The 21,661-nt window shown below is 40.3% G+C and overlaps 1 protein-coding gene across 5 annotated transcripts in view; it reads right to left on the reverse strand.

The window, feature by feature from the left end:
* The window catches only part of OSBPL8 (oxysterol binding protein like 8), a 103,808-nt gene that overhangs the window by 37,351 nt on the left and 44,796 nt on the right, over positions 1–21,661 (reverse strand). For 4 of the 5 annotated variants that reach the window (XM_062584677.1, XM_062584713.1, XM_062584685.1 and 1 more), the window contains one exon: positions 19,863–20,000. In XM_062584677.1, coding sequence (XP_062440661.1) covers positions 19,863–20,000 — 138 coding nt within the window. The remainder of the gene's footprint in view (positions 1–19,862; positions 20,001–21,661) is intronic. The other variant, XM_062584695.1, reaches the window with a different exon arrangement.

Consider the following 21,661-nt stretch of genomic DNA (forward strand, 5'->3'; position numbering starts at 1 on the left):
ACTTACACACTCAGAAATTTTCAGACAGCACAGACTCATCTATCACAAATACAAACCTTTGGAAGTTACACTGAGTAACAGAGGCATTCCTTTGGTTTTCAGATTACACAAGACATTCTGGATTCCCCTTAGTTCTGGTAATCAAGATTTTTAAATTTAATACCTTTTGCAGAGATTGTCTTTGAGTATAAAATTTTTTTAAACTGATCTTTAAAAATGAATGATACCTCATTTAAATTTTATACAAAGAAAACTTTACATGACTTTACAGAAGCCCTTCTGTACACACTTTATTGAACCTTTCCCTTACAACATTCTTCTATCCAACTAGTGATGAGTTTGTTCAGGTACTAGAAACTTATAATGTGGAAGAGTACTTCACCACAGGGAAGGAATACCTACACAGGCAGAAGATCTGTAATAGTTGTACTGAATCCTGAAAACAAAAAGGCATGTCAAGGTCCAGAGGCTGAAAGTCACAGTTAATGTAACACCAAGTACAAAAGCACATTTTCTACAGCACAGGTAATCAGGTGCTGAACCAACAGCAAAAAAAAAAAAAAAAAAAAAAAAAAGCTGCCTTAGTTCACAGAGAAACTATTAAACTTGATGTTGGTTTTAGGAAGTAATGTTTTTCTTTTCTCTTTACTCCCAACGCCTAAAAGAGAGCCTCAACTAGGAACCAGGTTCCACTGAAAACGTAACGTAGAAATTTTCTAACGACTTTCCGTCTTTTTTATATACATATATGGCATGTGTGTACACACGTACACGCCTTAGCAACTAGAATCAACAACAGCAAGCTACATCAGGGTTGTACTTCTTAAAGCAGCTATAATTCACAGCTTGCTCCCTAAAGCAGAGCTATTTTAATGACATTACACATTTTTTCCTAACGAGCCTTAAATCAGTCTCACCAAGCAGCAAGGAAAACAGAACGAGCTGCTCTGTACTCAAAGCATCAGACACAGCGAGCAAAGTTCAGCCATGTCTCCCTGATCTTCACCTTCTTGCTTCCAGTATCTCCAGTTTGAAAGATGCAAAGTCACTGATTGATAAATATGTCACCACACTTACTGCACCCTTCCTTAGTTGTACGAACAACAAAATTAAGTCTCAGAGGTTTTTACTGGTGAATTTGACTACTGAAGACAGTGTTCCAGAGTCAGAAACACTTTGCAATACACCAGTTTATTACAAAAACTACTATCATAATCCAATACCCTACACTACTCATAACTACTCTCTCACTAGAAGGAATAAGCTAACTTCAGAATACAGATGGCAGACTTCTCTCCTTGTGATAAAAAGCAGGTTTAAAACACACACACACACACACACATATATATATACATATATATATAAAAAACAGCATTCAGTTGCTGACCTAACCACAACCTCACTCAGTATAACGCCTTTGCCAGCAAGTCTTCGTTAAGATGGAGGTATCCAGTACAGGAAATGGAGCTTAACAACAGCAGTTTGCGACTAATGCCTGCAGGGAAGTTTGTACCGGAAACACTACCAAAAGCTATATATGAGCCAAGGTGGGGACAATATACAACTTGCCTTGGAAATACTTGTTCAAGAAAACAGCAAGATCAGAACAATTGTATTCACAGGATCAAAAATAAGAAGTACTGTTTTCTCCCTTCCTGCCATCAGCAGTGAACTGCAAATTTCTCCACGGACTCCTGACAAAGATATTGGTATACCTGATAAAAACGCTGCAACACAGTGCTTTGTGCTATTGCACTTTCTGTAGTTTTGTTAGCCCCAAAGATACTGAAAGTTGCACTTCCTGATATGAAATGCTAACACAAAAAGTAGCTGAGGTCACTGTCTGGAGCACAAACACTATCAAGGTATGAGAGGCTAGAGACAGTGTCTAATAAAAAGAATATTCTTCAAGATTCTCAGCGTTTTGTGATTCTCATCAGTGTTTTCAGCTCAATATTTTAATTTTCTTACCATCTTCAATCCTATAATCCAATTGCGAACTACTTAATAGGATAATCTTGGCTCACATTTCAATGCAAAAATTCAAGTGCTGAAATCCTTTTCTGTGACTTCTTTCCTATTACCACTCTTGGATTTGCGCATCATATTCTACCTGAACTCATGAGATCAATCTTCAGCCCTAACAGAGTGAGGAGATGGCAAGCAAGTGCAGTTTAACCCAATCTTCATAGCTGTAGATCAAGCCTCCAGTTTTATTTCAAGCATTTATAGATTTTTAGAAAACAAAACAAAAAGATCAAAAAAAAAAAAACCCACAAGCTTCACTGCTGTAGCCGCTTAAGGGATTCTGGATGTTCTGGACGTCAGGGACTGCGTGCAGGTCAACACTGTGTCCCAGAACACTTTCCCCAGTGCTCGCCTCCTGGTCTTACTCTCACAAGTACCACTCTCGCATGCTCAGGACACTTCAGTTGACTAACAAGGCTACTCTCAAGTCTGCTTTTTGCCATCAAATCAGAGAGCTGACTGAAGGCCTCCCAGGCCTTATGTGCTCTGAAATCTGGTCCAAAACCCAGTGGAGTTTATAATACAACCTCCAAATCCACTGGAACCTCTCCCTCACCATGCTTTTATTGGGAGCACTCAGCAAATCATTCTTAGACTTGCAGACTTAAATTTAAATGGAGACTTGTGAAGAACTTTCAGACAGATAGGAAAAGTTTGATGGCTGCATACCAAACTTGCGCAACCAGAACTTTGCACATGCAGGGTGTCGCTGGAACAAAACCAAAGGCTGCTTCTCCTGAGACCGAGCTGGAACACGTCCTGCCAATACTGAAGAAAGGAATCCTTCAGAGCACTGCCTTCAGGAAAGGATCAATACACGCACATAACATCAGCGTTCAAGCAGTGGAATCCTTAGTATGTAGCCTGCAGTACAGCAACTTTTCAGGTCAGAACTGTTAAGAAGTTAAGCTTTAAGTTAAGAAGTTTCAATTGGGAAGGATAACTTTGTTCTTTAGTTGCATCTGCAGTCTGTCCCTTCAATCAGTCTTCAGAGGAGAAAAAAAAAATACAGCCCAACAACCAGGCAACATCTACATCTCAAAGGCTGATTTTGCAGCTCTCAGCAAGTATCATCTGTAGTTAGGATATCTTAGTGAGAAAAATACATCAGAAAAAAAAAAAACATATCGCTTCTCAGTACCAACAAACCTGTTTTTATCTAAAAGGTAAGCAAGAATTACCATCTATTGGAGGCTTTAAGAAAAGGAAGCAGTAAAATCAATGCTGAGTTGTGCTGAAGTGAAAAGACCAAAAAAAGCAAGCCAAGCCGTAACACTACTGACTTTGAAATGAAAGGCAAAGAACAAACTGATTTGATTAGTGGTGTGAATGCAGTTTTAAAGACCAAATAATTGAGCTAAAAAACTGTATGCTTCTGCAAGAACTGCAACCACTATACTTAGTAGGAGATAGAAATACCAGTGTTATAAAATAACCACAGCAGGAAAAAGAAAAAAAATCTTCAAGATTTGAACACAGGAGAGAATAGCACTTTCAAATAATTGTCAAAAGTTTGTGGACAACCAGTTTTAGCAATACAATTGTATATTAGCTACTTTGTATTCTTTCATCATTTTGAAACTGCAGTCAACAGAAAGGCAGGCAAAGGCCTTGTAAGTATTTTCTCACAGTAATGTTTTCTTTGTAAACACTATATAAAGTAAATTAATAGTAACCACAGAATTTCCTCACCGTAACTATATGCAAGCATATTTTAGACAGGCAAAAATAATTCCTTGCTTAGCAGAAACTGAAAGGCCATACCTACCAACACATTCATATCGTCTAAATTATTCAGATAAATGAAAGACTGCAATCTGTTAGTTATCTGGTTTAACTTCATTTTTTCATTATTTTCCCCTCTATTTGTTCATTTCAGATAAATCATTGCCAACTTACAGACAGTGATCAGCTTTAAGGTACAATCTCATGTAGGAAGAAACCTAACAGGAAAAAATAATCCATTTTTGTTTCAGTAATTACCAGACCACATGCATTTATTTTAAAGGTAGGGAGGTTCTGTCTTGCTGCCAGCTCCATACTTTCGAGCTTTACTTGAAATCTTTATTTTTTTGTGCAGCTATAATAAAACACAGCATCAGATTCTTGGTGGAAGACTAATCAGTTCCTGAAGCACAGTGAGGGGAAACATTGTATGACAACGTGAGGTTTAACAGAGCCTGGTGTCCCAAGCAACTGCCCCCCCCCCGCCCCCCGCCTGCAGCAGCAATTGCTGCTCCAGTGATTCTGCAAGCCAGCACACGCCAGTGATGCAGAGAGCTCCCAAATCGCAGTCCGCAGCCCCCGTACACCGTGCACCCCAGCTGTTTTCTATGGACTAAGACTTACAAACTCAGTGACCTAAGCTGGGCATACAATAAAAATTGAAAGCTTGCTTCTCTTTCACTATTCTGGTCCTATGGAAGGATGCAGCAAACCACGCACGCATGCAGGCACAAGACAAACCACACGAGCAGAGTATTTCTGGTAAGAATACACAATTTTTATTATGTTCCTTTTCAGAAAGATGTGACCTTGAAGTGCATTTTCAAGGACCCAAGTTTCCTGAAGTGAACTCCTGAAAGTCCATGCATCAGAAGCATATATTATGGAGAAATGACATTCTAAAATTCACTTCAATATCCCAATACTGATTTTCAGGAGACAACAAATGTGACCAAAAGGAGATTCAAGCCTTTTCCCAGTGTTAAATTTCTAATACTACAGAGCTACAGTGGGAGTTTAGCAAGGTTATGCTCTTAGCCTTAGCTCATTCCTTTTGTCATTTTATATCAAACCACCGATGACATGCATGCAGATTCTTCAGCAGTCATGGCCAAATTAAAACCTTATGCAAGATCTTACTATTTTAACGCAAGGTCTTGGGGGATGGGGGAGTGGAATGTTTTTAAACCACATCACAGCACTTCAATCATAAAAGTCTAAAATAGAACCACCAAAAAACACTATTCAGTCAGCACCAAATACACAAATCCTTTTTAAACGGGTATTTGCTGTGGTCTAAGCTAAGCTATTCACTTGCCTATCTACAACAACTCTTGGCACTACAAACAGCTGATATCTAAATGCAAGTAAGTAATATTCTTTCTGATTTCCTGTGCACAGTTTCTACCATCTCAGTAGAGATGCAAACATCTCAATAAATTATTTTCATTCAAGTTGAAGAGCTTGAAGAAGAAACTATACAGTACCTCCTGTACATTAATAAAAACAAGACCAAAACAAACCTGGTAGAGCAGGAGAAAGTTCATTATAGCCTCCAAATGAAGCATTCCGGACAAGTTTTCGGCCATCAGGTCTTGGGGAAAACACAGATGAAATCCCAGCATATGAGGAAAACCTACGTCGCGGTGGCCTCTCTTCCTTCATGAGTTAAGATGTTTGTGTAAGGATTATGTTCGCTCTGAAAGCTGGTTAGCATTAGCTGGCTGGAACAAGAGTGTTGCAGTAATAGCCTTTTACCTCACATTCTGATGAGTAAGATACAAAAGGGAAAAAAAAAACACACACACAAATGAAGGGCACACATGAAAAATGCAATGAAGAGACTGAGGCTGTCAAATCAGCAACAAACCAAGCAACACTATACTATTTTCAGCAAATCCATTAGAACCCTTAAAGCAGAACGGTTTTGTTCCAGCTTCTCTTTTCCACAAATGCACCACATCTCATTCCTCAGTACAGCTCCACTTGGGGTTCTGTTCACCTCTGCTTTCAGAGCACACAACTTCTTATTTAGGATTTCATGATTCCTTACATAAACTCCCCTTTCTGTCAGTCTTTCAAGCTCCCAAACATATACTGCACAAAGAATAACACAGGAGCTAATGTGCCTTCCCTGTTTGACACCTTGCTTACTTAAAAATACAGTATGAGAACCTGAGAATGGAGCCAATGAAACTTTCCTGTTTAGGCACAAATATAGCTACTTTTCATTAACTGATGGCTGAGGCTTCCATATCTTCATTTTTTATGTTTTTATTTAAAAGGTATGGTGATAGCTCTTTCCTCTTTAAGACTCTGACAAATTAAAGTACACAAACCAGCCTAACCTCTGAAAGAGTTGCACAAAATAAGCTCCACAGAAAGCTGTTTTTTCTGTGTTTTTTTAATTAATGCCTTAAATACTTAATGCAATGAACAAAGCACGTAAATGAATCAACTGTTCAATCCAGAACTTTTTAAAAATCCCAGTAAATTATGCTTCAAAGCTAGAAGTCACATGATCAAAATTGTTCTGGCTGGTAACTACAAGAACGAAGTCACACAGGCTTCCCCCTACCCTCCCCTCCTGTATTACTCTTGTAAGATGAGCCGTTTCTCAGCCCCGACAGCTAGCATGCAAGGCCACCTGCTTCCATATGCGGCATTTCCTTCCTGCCTGGTGCTTCTTTGCTGATTGCATTTTCCCACCACATAATATTTCTAACAAAATAGGTTTCAAAACCTACCCTGTTTGCTGGAAAGCATGAAAACAAGGCGCTAAGGATTGTCTTGAAAATACAAGCTTATTAGTGTGCCCCCTCAGCCCGTGCAAGAGGTCTATGTCTTCTTACAAAGTGAAATACATCCCCCAAATCAATTTGATAGTAACATGAATTTGATTAATCCTCAAATAATACTGTTTACTCCAGATGCTTATGTAAACAACTGTACTATTTGTGGCTAAGTAATTTCAGTTCACACTGGCTCAAAGGATAATACAGTCGACTGAAGTGTTCTATAACCTCTGTGAAAGTTAACTGTGCAGTGTGTGCGTGTGCACATTTCTATGTGTGTGTGTATATAGATTATATATCTATATACATAAACAGAAGACATGTATACAAAATACTGTTTTTTTTCTGATTATAAAGTATTGCAGCTCTTTTCCATGATGCTATGAATCACTAAAATGTCTTCCCACCTCTTTTAACAGGATAATGTCCCAACATAAGCAAAATAAAGAGGGGGCAGGAAAAAGGTGAGGTGATCGAAATACCCAAATATGAGTCATCAATAGAAAGCATTACATGCAGTACATAATCTTGTTTCTTTTGTACAAGAATTGAAATAGCATGGAGAAGAAATGTCAGAGGTCATAGCATATGATGTGTACAGGCCTATCTCCATTTATCCATTACTTTGTGTCGCACTTCTCCCAGGTGAGGCCATTTTTGTTTGCATGTCTCAGAAGATATAAAAATAGCAGCTGAAAAAATCATGGACTGGGGTGCTGGGGACACGGAGAAGGAGTCTTTTTTTTGTTAATATAAATCCAGTACCATGCACTTCTCCAATATAACTTCTTGAGTATAAAACAGCAAAAGCTACAGTGGTCCAATCTTGTTAGCATGTGCATCTTACTTTTTCTAAATAAAATCAGAAAAAAACTCCAGTGGAAAACTCCCCTGTATACACAAAAATAACCGTATCCCCTCATTACAAACCTATTTTGTCCAATGAATGGCTCTGTTAGCTCTGTTATCTACTATTTCAGAGTTAAGTTTCTGAAGCGGTCAGGAATGCCCTCCTGATATAGCTATCACTGGACATTTCCTGTATCTTGTACTTGCACCAGATCCTCAGGGTCAAACAATCCAAAGACAGACTTCAGCAGCAACTATGCAGACGCTTCTCCTGGGACCGCCTCGAGCCACCACACCATCCATGTCTGCAGCCACTACTAAGAATTATCCTACCAGACTACTAGGTTCTTTCTAGTGAAGGTTTTTCCCATCATTCCTCCCCATGCTCACTCAGTTCCCTTGACACTGTTCACATAACCGAGCTGGAAAGGAGTACGGATTAAAAACCTGTTGTTCCTAATCCATTTAGAAGCAAAATTAAAATCTTCAGCTACATAAAATTAAGAATTCCAATAATAGTAATGTTAGTTACACTTCCACTTGCTGAAGCTGTCTCTCAACCAAGGAAGCTGTTATCTGGGTATTTTGACTAAGTGCCTTTTGCTTTAACTTGGCAAGACAGTAGAGTCAGGCTTGCTGGCATGTTAAATGTCTCTTGTCAAAAGATATCTCCGTCACCAACGTAGAGGAGGAAAAAAAAAGATTTTGATCTAAACTTAATTTTTCATCTCTTTCCCCATCACCATTTCACTTAAACCTGCAGTGCCAGAACAGTTAACGACATGGTTTAGCTACAAAAGTTCATTAGGTCTCCACCTTTTCAACAGCTTGTGATTTATTAATGCCTGCTCACACTTGTACAAATATATGTTTATTTGCTTCATTCCTTCAAAACAGTATATGCTGTTGGAGAGAGAACCAGCACATAACTAAAATGCTGTTATCATAAAAGGAATCTGTAACAGTTAATAAAAATCAACAGTTTTCTGTGCGTGATTCTAGGCTGAAGTCTCTTATCTTACAGGTCTTGAGAATCAGTCCACACACAGTGCCAAAGCTTTTAGAAACCCTTTTCACTCCTTGCAACAAACTTCATTCCTAAAAAGACACGCAGGTACTTTGGGTAGAGTGGGCACATTCTGTCCATCACAACGGCAAGGTGCAAATACTGGATATAAATTCTTTTCTCTTCCTGCCCCCCAATAAATTCAGATATAATGAGCCAATCTTCTGATAAAAGAGAATTAGCATCATTAATTAAATAATTCTAAAGTCCCAGGAAGCCTTCTATTCCTATGATATCAGTTCAAAATGCCTTAATAATTGATGTACTTAGGAAATGAACTAACATACGCAGCTTGGATGTTTACACAGTTGCAACATGTGCGCAAGTAGAACTACAGCCAAACTCAAGTTGCACAGAAGCTGAAAAGTCTATACACAATGGAAAATATCCGCACCCATGTAAATGTGTTTCAGGTGCAGGCCATATTGTGTCTGTTCATGAAAAAAATAGGACTCTTCATACCTGACGTCAACTACCTAATGAACAATTAGGTAGTTTCTGTTTTATATAAAACCTAAGTCAGTAGGAAGAAGAAAGGAAAAAAAAAGACTCTGAATATTTAGTTCAAATATCTCAGGAAAAAAAAAACCCCATTCTCAGTCATTATTTGTTGAACCTCCCTTTAAAGTAGGAAAATGTATCCATTGTGTACATTTTCTATGGGACAAGCTGTACATCACATCAGCTACTCAATCAGGGCTTCTTTAGTAGTAAATACGAGCTGAAAAACAAATTATAATCCAGTGCTTAAGACATTCTTTCAGGATATTGCTGGGGCAAAACTTAAATCTCAGCACATAAAGCAATGGCTAACACGAGACACATGCAATTCCAACAGTGTACAAACACTTTTGACAAAGGCTGGTTTTAACTTCAAAACATTTTCCAACTGAAAAATATTCACAACTGAAAAGAGCACAAGGTTATCAAAAAAGACCTCTCTGAATTCTATAGGTATTAATTCTGATCATGGAATTTGAACTCAAATCAAATCACACTCTGAACTATCCTACCAAGGAATTTAAAAAAATCTTCTAAAATCTACAAAAAATTCTTAAAGATGTTGAACACAATATTGTATAAACTGATATTGATACTGGTGCATTAACAAATACAACTCACAGTACATCTACCTAAGCAAAGAAAAAAGACCTATTCCCCCCCCCCCAATATGTGCAGAAGAGAAACCTAAAACCTTCTTAAACCAAACTCCCTAAAAGCTGGTGTAGGTGAGGAAACAGAATCTTCTTAGACTCACTCTTAAAGCCTCTGACAATAATTTGCCCTGACATCTGAAAAATGTTATGCTTCCTAACATAATTTCCCCCCGGTCCAACAAATGAAAAGGTCATAAATAATTTCACATTACCTAATGCAGTATATACAATTCTTCCCGGTATGCAGAAAACAGATAAACTGCTAGACTATTTTACCTATAAATGGATTTTATCCAGCATCTACATTTTGCACCTGGACTTACCACAAAAGGCTTTTTCCCTCATTTATCAAAAAGTGCTGTTAAAGATATACTTGCCTTTAGACACCAATATTTGATTCATAAAAAAGACATCTGAAAACAGGGCTACATGTTGTGTCGCAGTTTATAGTGACAAGATCCTTTCATCAATATTCTTCTGTTCTCTAGCATTTGTGAGAAAAGCACACTTTGGCTGAGGCGTAATTCCATATGCATATCCGAGGATGGTTTATGAATTAATGCCAAGGCTCTCAGTGCCTTGCTGGCAACAGTATTTGGCTGCACCTCACAGCTCACTAACACGGCTGCTCAACTCCTCCCACCCAAAGTAAATAGGCTTGGTCACTACTCAGGTTTCAACAGTTTTGATCTCAACATTGCTTGCAAAATTCTCAAGGTCACAGTTCAGATTCAAGCAGGACAGCTTTGCAGAGAAAGAACTCGCTGGAGAAGTTTCACAGTAATCAGCCACCCCACGCTTTCTAAACCCAGCACCGCACTTCCACAAAGCTATGACCGAAACAAAGTAGTACATGTAATTTACTCAAGCCACAAATGCTGGGCGGAGTAGCATTTCAGAAATGGCTAGTTTTAATGAACACACACTGCATACTTGTATTAGAATGTGCAAGAGTATGTATGAGAAAAAGAAAGGAGGACATCAAGATATAATTTCAGAAAACCAACGATGCACCTCAGGACTTAAGGCACTCACTAGAAACTGAGTTTGGCAACACAAGCTGAAAAAATAAACTATTTAGGGATCAAACTCCTTCCTTGTTTACTGTGAAAAGAACCTTACATTCTACTTCAGAAAAGCCTCAGGAAAGCTGTTACCCCTAATGTTGCATGATTTTACAGAACCAGGGCTTCGCCTCCGTGAAACACGCTCCATCACAGAACAGAGAGACGACCCAAGTCAGTCATGTCAGTTCCCTAAAACCGCGTACTACAGCACAAAAGCTATTTAGTCCAAAATTACCTGAAAAAAACTAATCCACATGGTTTCTATATACTGCAGATCACATAATACTTCCTCAGCATCTTATAACAACATGATTATCCATAATAAAAGACAAATTAAGACAAATTAAAACATAACCCAAGAATATAGTCCGAGAGACCACGACCTTCAAGTATTAGGGCTTGCAAGATTTTTTAGACAGAATTCGCATGTGACAGTAAAAAGCCCAAAGGGTTAACATTTTTCTGAGCTCGTCAAAGAGCTTCAACAAGCTCTCCGGTAGTTTTCTCTGTAGTGCTGAGACAGGGAGAGAGTTTATGGAAAGACACACTGAAGTCAACAAGAACAACATGTTTAGTAAAAAGTTGCTTTTACTGTGTCAGGACAGTCAGTTATTTAGTCATTCTTCAGTTACTCTACTGGAAGGACAGACACAGTGAAGAGAAATAGGAGTGTTTACAAAGGACTTTTATAAAGATGACCTTCGTATTAATTGCACAATTAAGTCTGTCTGGATACACAGATTGAAGTCAGATGAAACCAAGGAGAAAACCAAAATCAATAGCAGAGATTAGATATAGCTAAATTCCCAGGAAACAACTTGAATTGGAACCAGTTCAGTTGGCAAGATTTTACTATCCCCAAGCCAAAAACATCATTATCAAAAAGAAATATCTACATTTTCAAAATGGTAGTCAAAACAAAAATGGAAGTTGAGGTTTAAGCAGAGATGAATGTACAGTACAGTGAATGTGCAGTGAATGACAGTACAGTCATAATCTCCCCTATGTGCAATAAATGTGTCATTTTGTAACTATAGGCATGGAGGACACCTTTCTCCAGCTCTAGCACAGGATCTCTCCAGTGCAGCTTCACTCCTGTGCAGACCTGTGAGTGGACGCTCAACCTCTTTGACAGAAACATGGCCAAAAGTACCAAACTAAAGCGCCCATCTCAGAACAAGCAGCTAATACTTTAAGGTGGCTTCAGGTTTGCTGATATGGGGCCACATCTTTCCTTTCTCTGTGCCACAGTAACTCCTCTTTTCCCATTTCTCCAATTCCTTTTATTTGGCCTGAGGGCTGCATAAGAGGCAGTATGTGCTGCGTGTCCAGAGCTTCCTGTGTCAGGAATCCCACACGCTTCCTACCGCCTAGTCAAACAAAAAGCGCTGCCTCTGCTACCAGCTGCAACAGAAGCTGCAAGTTGTACACATCCACAATAATCCACTGTCTGCTAACTGAAGGGAGTCAAGGTAAACTTTTATACTTTCTTAGTCATTATGGCTTCAAAGGCAGCTCATCCCTCGAGGAACTAGCAAGTACTCTTCAGGATATAATCTTTGAAAACATCCCCTTTTCTCTCTCCGCCTCTTCTCACACAGAAATAGTTACATTTGTATTTTCTCTCTAAATTCAGCATCCTAACCACTATAGTCCTAGCACACCTTTTATATGTTTACTCCAGAGCAAACTGCCTTCAGTGTAAGCTCAAAGCCAAAAAGGTGCTTATTTTTCCTCCTAAAGCTTCCTTTCAGTGCACCATGGATATTACCACTATTGTTAACAGATCTGTAATTCTGCTTCCACTGTCAATCCATCTCCCTTCTTAATTCCCTGCATCTAAGCCACTTCTTATATATGATCTTTAAGATCTATCTGCTTCTCAGTAATGTATAAAATGCATGTATACCAATGCACGCAGCACGGGGAACAAACAGGAGGAGCTGGAGATCTGTGTGCGATCACAGGGCCATGATCTCATTGCAATCACAGAGACATGCTGGGATAGCTCACGTGACTGGAATGCTGCCATGCATGGCTATGTGCTTTTTAGGAAAGACAGGCCAGGGAGGCGAGGTGGTGGAGTTGCTCTTTATGCGAGAGAGTATCTGGAATGCATCGAGCTCTGCCTGGGGGCAGAGGAGGACGAGGAGGCAGTTGAGAGCTTATGGGTAAAGATCAAAGGGCAGGCCAGCAAGCAGGACACTGTTGTGGGTGTCTACTACAGGCCACCTGACCAGGAAGAGAAAGTTGATGAGGCCTTCTATAGACAGCTGGAGGTAGCCTCACAATCACAGGCCCTGGTTCTCATGGGGAACTTCAACCACCCTGACATCTGCTGGAGGGACTACACAGCAAGGCACAAACAGCCCAGGAGGCTCCTGCAATGCATTCATGACAACTTCTTGTCACAAATGGTGGAGGAGCCTCCGAGGAAGGGTGTCCTGCTGGACCTTGTCCTTACCAACAGAGAGGGACTGGTTAGAGATGTGAAGGTTGGGGGCAGCCTTGGCTGCAGTGACCATGAGATGGTGGAGTTCAGGATCCTGCAGGAAAAAAGTAAGGCAACAAGCAGGATTGCAACCCTGGATTTCAGGAGAGTGGACTTTGGGCTCTTCAGAGACCTAATTGGTGGAGTCTCATGGGTTAAGGCCCTAGAAGGAAGGGGGGTCCAGGAGAGCTGGCTAGTATTCAAGCATCACTTCCTCCAAGCTCAAGAGCGGTGCATCCCCATGAGTAAGAAGTGCAGCAAAAGGGGCGGGAGACCTGCATGGGTGAGCAAGGAGCTCTTGGCCAAATTCAGACAGAAGAAGAAAGTACACAGAATGTGGAAGAGGGGACAGGCTGCTTGGGAGAATTATAGGAACGCAGCCAGAGTATGTAGAGATGCGTCGAGGAAGGCTAAGGCCCAGTTGGAATTGAGTCTGGCAAGGGATGTCAAGGACAACAGGAAGGGCTTCTTCAAATACATCAGCAGCAAGAGGAGGACTAGGGAAAATGTGGGCCTGCTACTGAATGGGGTGGGGGCCCTGGTGACAAGGGATACAGAGAAGGCAGAATTACTGAATGCCTTCTTTGCTTCAGTCTTCACTGCTAAGGGCAGCCCTCATGAATCCTGCAGCCTGGACATGAGGGAGAAAGTCCAGAGATGGGAAGACTTTCCTTTGGTTGAGGAGGATAGGATTAGAGACCTTGTGGGCAGGCCAGACATCCACAAATCCATGAGCCTGGATGGGACGCACCCACTGGAACTGAGGGAGCTGGTGGATGTTGTTGCCAGGCTGCTCTCCATCATCTTTGAAAGGTCCTGGAGAACAGGAGAGGTGCCTGAGGACTGGAAGAAAGCCCATGTCACTCCAGTCTTCAAGAAGGGCAAGGAGGAGGACCCAGGAAGCTACAGGCTGGTCAGCCTCACCTCCATCCCTGGAAAGGTGATGGAACAGCTCATTCTGGATGTCATCTCCAGACATATGGAGGAAGAGAAGGCGATCAGGAGTAGCGAGCATGGATTCAGCAATCCTGCTTAACCAACCTGATAGCCTTCTAGGATGGCATGACTGGCTGGGTAGATGAGGTCAGAGCAGTGGACGTTGTGTACCTTGACTTCAGCAAGGCTTTGGACACTGTCTCCCAGAACATCCTCTTAGGTAAGCTCAGGAAATGAGGGTTAGAGGAGCGGACAGTGAGGTGGCTTGAGAACTGGCTGAAAGGCAGAGCTCAGAGGGTCATCATCAGAGGCGTGGAGTCTACTTGGAGCCTGTGGCTAGTGGAGTCCATCAGGGCTCAGTACTGGGTCCAATCCTGTTCAACTTATTCATCAATGACCTGGATGAGGGGACAGAGTGCCTCCTCAGCAAGTTTGTGGATGATACCAAGCTGGGAGGAGTGGCTGATACACCAGAGGGCTGTGCTGCCATTCAGAGAGACCTGGACAGGCCAGAGAGCTGGGCAGAGGGGAACCTCATGAGGTTCCACAAGGGCAAGTGCAGGGTCCTGCACCTAGGGAAAAATAACCCTAGGCACCAGGACAAGCTGGGGGCTGACCTTCTGCAGAGCAGCTCTGCAGAGAAGGACCTGGGAGTGATGGTGGATGACAGATTGACCATGAGCCAGCAATGTGCCCTTGTGGCCAAGAAGGCCAATGGTATCCTGGGCTGCATTAGGAAGACTGTTGCTAGCACGTCGAGGCAGGTGATCCTGCCCCTCTACTCAGCCCTGCTGAAGCCTCATCTCGAGAACTGTGTCCACTTCTGGGCTCCCCAGTACAAGAGAGACATGGAGCTACTGGAGAGAGTCCAGCGTGGGGCTACAAAGATGATCCGAGGGCTGGAGCACCTGCCCTATGAGGAACGGCTGCGAGAGCTGGGCCTCTTCAGCCTGGGGAAGAGAAGACTGAGGGGGGGATCTTATCAATGTGTACAAGTACCTGAAGGGAGGGTGTCAAGGGGACGGGGACAAACTCTTTTCAGTTGTCCTGTGTGACAGGACAAGAGGCAATGGGCAGAAATTGAAGCACAGGAAGTTCCGCCTGACCATGAGGGGGAATTTCTTCCCTGTGAGAGTGACGGAGCACTGGCACAGGTTGCCCAGAGAGGTTGTGGAGTCTCCTTGTCTGGAGATCTTCAAGGCCCGCCTGGATGTAACCCTGTCTACCACGCTCTAGGTGCCCCTGCTGAGCAGGGAGGTTGGACTAGATGATCTCCAGAGGTCCCTTCCAACCTTACTGATTCAATGATTCCACTTAACAAATAGAGAGGAGGGGCAGGTCCTCTTTCTCATCTAAAGCTCCTTTGGGGCACACATTTCTACTCCTTACCCTCATTTGACTGAATATAACACAGCAAGCCAGTTTAACATAGCAAAACAGCCGAAACTCTAAAACACAGCATAAAGTTATTTCCTCCTCCCTCTTAATTGGCAAACTGAACCAATTTATTTGCAAGCATACCCCAAGGCAAATGTAAGAGGGAGCTAAATGCATGAAAGCAATGAAGAGGAGGAAAAAGACAAAAATAACCTCAAAAGTGCCAAGTTGTTAATTCAGCTCAAAGATAGTGTTACACTATGGTCAAGTATCTTCACCTTAACCTCTATCATCCTAATAAGCTTTTCCTAGATCCTAGGTACTTTTCCAATCTATCTACATCTCTGCATTCAGAGAGGTGATGGGATCAAGCTGACGAGCCAGGAAGCTCGTCTGCACAGGTAACGAAATGCAGAAACTAGAGCTCCAAAAGCTTAATGTTTCGTCTGCTGAACTGCCAGTTTTAATATGTCAGTTATAATCTTTTTGAAACAAGCACTATTGCTATTTATTCCTGTTTAAGTCTAGATGATATTCTTATGAATCTTCTGTACAATTTAAATTCTCATTCAAATCCACAGAAATCTAAAATGGCAAAATCTTCCCATAATGACTATGTTGGGAATTTTGTATTCTTCTTCAAATGGAATTTCATCCTCTCCCTCTTTAAAAATAAGCCAAGAGACCATCTCCTGAGCAAATAACAAAATATGAAAGTTACTAGCAAATTATAAACTAGAAAAAAATTATCACGTATTTTATAACAAAATAAAACAGCCTAGACCTTTTCTAATAACCTATTACAAAATTTAAGTATTTTAAGTAACCACTACTTCTATAATAATCCATGTTATCAAACAGCAATAAAGTAGTATGCTGATGCAAGCCTGAGTTAACAAGATTTACAAGAATCCAATTTACCAAGGATAATTTGTATAACAACATAAACAGCTTACAGTAACACAGAGTTTGGCACAGACCTTTAAAAATGCTGACCACTTTAAAACACCTTTTAAAATGTTAGACTCAATATTTTCTATGTTCATCTTTAACTATAATAAAATAGTTTCAGTTCCTTTTTTGTTGCACTTATGGTAGGTTACAAAGACCTCACAAATCAGCCTGATCAAAAGTTTAGTAGTGTGCCTACCAAAATTTAGTAACATTTTCTATTAAAGAACATAAACACAAAAAATGAGCTAGACTGATTAATAAATTGAACAATGTGAAATTAAACACTGCTACAACAGAAGGTTGTTTTAGCAGTCCTAAAATCTAGGTATGCTACACTTTTACAAAAATTTTGTCTTGGCAAGTCAGGAAGACCATGCTAATTTACACAGATCTTAAAACCACGACATCCCACAAAAAGAACCAGCAAAAGCTAGCTCCTAAACCCAACTTTATCCAAAAGATCTTTTTTCTTTTTTTTTTTTTTTTAAGATCTAATACCAAAACTATCAATTCTAATCAAAATATTTAGTAAAAAAGCAGAAGTTAGAGACAGGACTCTGATTTGACACATTATGAAGGAACAACTAAAAACAAAGAACTCAAAAGCAAAAATTAATGACTATGTGAAAAAAAAAAGATTCCTCGAGAAAGCTTGACCATCTTGAACATTGTGCGCTGGCACAGGTTGCCCAGAGAGGTTGTGGAGTCTCCTTGTCTGGAGATCTTCAAGGCCTGCCTGGTTGCAACCCTTCCTAACATGCTGAAGGTGCCCCTGCTGAGCAGGGAGGTTGGACTAGATGATCTCCAGAGGTCTCCTTCCAACCTTACTGATTCTATGATTCTATGAAAGGCTCAACGACATTGGCGCTTGTCTCTCCCACTGACTGTAGCTGGCCAGTCAAGGACTCCAGCAGATCTGCTGTTCACCCACTTGTGCCAGGGTTGACCATTTACCCACTAAAACGAGGATTAAAACACAGGAAGCATTTCATTCCAACTCATTTATTTTTAACTGCAAGTTCTATACTGCATTTGTCATGCAAACTCTTTTATTCAGGCAGTTAACAGCAAGTTGGAAGCATAACTTAACAGTGACCAAGTAACATGCAACAGGATCCAGCTGCCCAGTGGCAAAAGCCAAAGCACCCAAGTCACAGTTTTCGTTTATATTCTGTTTATATACGATTAATCAGTTCCTTGCAGACTGTATGATACATTTCTCTGTTCTGGATCTCTTTTATCCTGCGCATAACATGCTTTTTAGTTGTTCACTTATATTACCATCTCCAAAGGATTCACTCAAGTGCTAGTAACTGAAACCATCTCTGCTTAGTTCATAGTAAATACCTTTAAATGCTATAGCTTAACATTTCATACATTTTTCCTTATCTTCTTCAAACAGCGCTACAGGCATCTTGTAAATACCTTTGCCAGTTGTTTCATGAGAAGGATATTTGTAGTTACAATGGTCACACTCAAGCACTCCATCACTTCAAACTGTGCAGCTACATTTGTTCTACTTCCTATATTTCAGGCCTGCACAGCATCTTTTTCCTACATAATTTGCTCACGTTTTCATCAGTACTGTACTTCCCCTGCATGAATAACCATTGCAGAATAACCATCACAGAATAATCATGTAACTTCTAAACATGGGTCAATCATCTCCATAAAAGCCAAACTTATGCCTTCCAAGTTGTATACATATACAGAATCTGTATTACGTATACATACGTTGTATATGTATATAGAAATCAGTAATGAAAGGCTGCTGAAGCCTAGCTCATTTTTTATCTTTTCACTACTGAAAGCCAAATTCCTTGTATCATACAGCCTCATTGCTAGTAGCCCTGCTGGAAGACAAAGACATATATAAATGATTGGAAGCTGGTTAAATGTATCTGTGTGCTGTTTAGTGTCAATCATTACTAAGTCCTGAAATAATCAGAGAAAAAAAACTGGGAGAAAAGACTTAGCATCTGCAAGGAGACAGACAGAGCACAATCAAGATTATTAATGCTTTTCAAGCCTGTTTTATTGGTTTTCCTATCAGAAAAGGCCCTTTACAAATTAGTGGGAATAGCAACACTGGAAGGAACTATTTATTAAAATATTTGAACACACATTTACTACATCATTTATTATGTGAAAAAATACAGTATGCAGAAAAATAACCAAAAATTCTTTGAACGATGTAATAACAACTACAAATAAGTAACATATGTAAATTTTACAGAAATTATTTCCATACTAAGCACAACAAAAGCCAGAGAACTTCATGCTGCTGTTCTAGTGAGGTAACAGCAGCTTTTGGAAAATATCTCAGAACTAGCCATGGGCACCACAGAAAATATTACCATAAATATCCTTAAAATACGCTAAAAGACTATCAAATTCAACATATGTAACAGTCTTCAGCTCCAAATTATTTTTTTAATTTGACCTGCAGTGAATGGGAAAACAGCAAAATAATTCAGACACCCTTGTGAGGCAGCCATTATTACTGCGATAGTCACTGCCATCATTACTTTGACAAAGCATGCTGTAGTTTTGGGAGGCTTGTATGAAAATAATCTAAGGAACACTACTCATCTCAGTGACTAAAGGAAGAGCAGAGGACTAGCATGGCTGCCAATAGTAAAAGGAGAGAGACTATTAATAAAGAAGCCAAAATGTTTTGTTACGGACTGCATGCGCTGTGACAGAAACATTTATAATGACATCCTAGCCAAGAAGACACTACAGGCAGTTGCAATGGCAAGTAAGTATAGAATTTCAGGAAAAATAAGTATGGCTTGCTTCTCACCCCTCCCCCCCGCCCCTGTTTTTCCTTCTTTTTAAGCTATTGACATGTCCGGTTTACTAACAAGTTTCATCTTTATTGATCAAGTTCATTTCCAATCCAATCACACCACATTAATCCGCTGAAAGTTTGTTTCCAATAAGTTTAAGGCGGCAGAGGACTGATTGAACACTGGCAAAGAGCAGTGCTGAGACTTATTTTTCTTTCCAAAAGAGAAATGTCTTTCAATAGAAGCAATTGTTAAATGATCTTTACTTCCAGGCTTAGGAGGTATGTCACAACATGCATGCATAAAGACACAATTCGAAATACCTGAGACACTAACATGATTGTTAATTACAGGATTACATGTGCATAATGTTATTCACCATCATGTGGACTGTTTTCCCATGAGTCATACCATACTTCATTAAACCTGCGTGCCTAATATTACATTTTCCTTCTGTTTCCGATTAGAACGTAAGGATACAAAGAATTACATGCAATATTTTAATGCACTTTCTTCCTTACATCTCTACTTCGAAACACTGTTTTTGAACCAGTGTTTGCAACAGGTAATTAAGGTCAGCACTGAAGTTCCTCAACTCCTCTGTAAAAAAGTAGCTCTTTCTTACCATGGCTGTGAACTGTTCCAGGGCTGAGAGATGGCTGGATTTGCTCTTTGGTTGGAGTAAAATAGACTTCTTTCCCCTGGCGCTGGCTCATCTTTCCTGGGGTTAAGAGGTGTGACTCATCACTGTTTGTTACCACTGCTGAAATACAAAATGGATGCTCACTTAATAATACTATTTGCTTGTGTATGAGTTTCATAAATAGCAATAAAATTATTAACAGAAACTGATACTCAAATGCCGTCTTGTGAAACTCTTCTTTTCAGAAGATAAAGATTTCTAAATAGAGACTTGCCTGGAAGAGAAGAGAGAAAAGAGCCTGCAAGACTGTTCTAAGACCTGAGGCAGAAAATGGAGACAAGGACTAGTGGAGGTAGGAAAGCTAGAGGCTGCTATTGAATGCAGAGAAAGGACTGAGCTGCCATGTAACTTCTGAAATCCTGCTTTCTTTGTTCTCTGACAGTTCTTGGTTTCAATAGCCACAAGACCAGCCTTTCTGAGAGACAGCTTGCTAGATCCAGTCATGCAACCCACCTACCACAGAAAGCTATGATGAACGTGTTTCTCGCGGCATACATGGACATACACATCCTATCAATAAAGAGCACAAAGAGACTCTGTTAAGGGCAAAGTTTAAAGCAGACGAGTTACCGTTCATGAACCTTGCCAGTCTAAACAAGAACTGTCTGACCTCCTATAGCTATTTGTAAGACTATCCAAACAGTCATCCTGCCTATAGTGTCTGCACATTTCCTTAGGCTGCACACAACAAAACTAAGTGATTTTTGAATAATGGAACAATGACTGACTTTCCACATTTGTCCTGTGGAAATGGGCATATTGATGAAAAGATATCAGAGCAGTAAACACGAGATGACTATTAATAGCTTACCTAAAAGATTGTAACTTATGACATTATTGCTCTTGCTATAAGATATCCCAGGCTTTTCTCAATTACTTTTAAAAATTCTGCAGAACTAGTCAGAAAAGAAAAATCTGGTTTTCTAGACAAAAACTTTCAAAATACAAATATCTACTTCTTCATTTTATTACTACTATTTTTCTAGTAACTGAAACAGACTTTTCCTGCAAAGCCTGGAATAAACTTGAGGTAATATGAAGAATGCAAGATGATGGGATACCCACCTGTACCATTTTTCCCCATCAGAGAAATCGTCTAAAGCTTTGCTCCAGACAAACTACACCCTATGCAGAGTACTTCTCAGGAAAACTGAGGAGATCAAGAAGCAAGGCAGAGAGCTCATTTTACTAGTCAGAACAAGAACAGAATTCAAATAAGGTATTTTTCAGACTTCGAAACTGTCAGTGCCAGAAGCCAATACTTCCAAATAGTGACTGTGTTGGCTCTTCTTGTGGTACCAAACTAACTGTTAAAGTTTCCTGCAGCTTCAAGCAAGGGGACTGGTGGGGCGTATCATTTAAGTCTGGGGATGGCCTGCCCTAGAATGGGTCAGGTGTCAGAAAGCAAAGCTGAACAGACACTAGAAACAGTTGCTTCACAGACTGGCACAAAGCGGCTCTGGTAACAGCAGTGAGTTGTACTCATTTCTTCCTGAAAAGATGCAAGATGCATCAAACCAGCATCCACTTTCAGTCAGCTTGCTGAAAACAGCTTTGGTAAGGCTGTCCAACGCAGGAGGAGGACCACCTCATCTCCTCCCACCACACTGGCCCCCTCCACCTCGACACCAACTCTGTAGCAAGGTATGATCAATCATTAAGGTCACTGATCATACATTTTCAAATGATCTTTGCAGAAGGCTCACTTCTGAGCATGCAGA

The sequence above is a fragment of the Rhea pennata genome, chromosome 1, assembly GCF_028389875.1.
Source record: "Rhea pennata isolate bPtePen1 chromosome 1, bPtePen1.pri, whole genome shotgun sequence".
Lineage (NCBI taxonomy): Eukaryota > Metazoa > Chordata > Aves > Rheiformes > Rheidae > Rhea > Rhea pennata.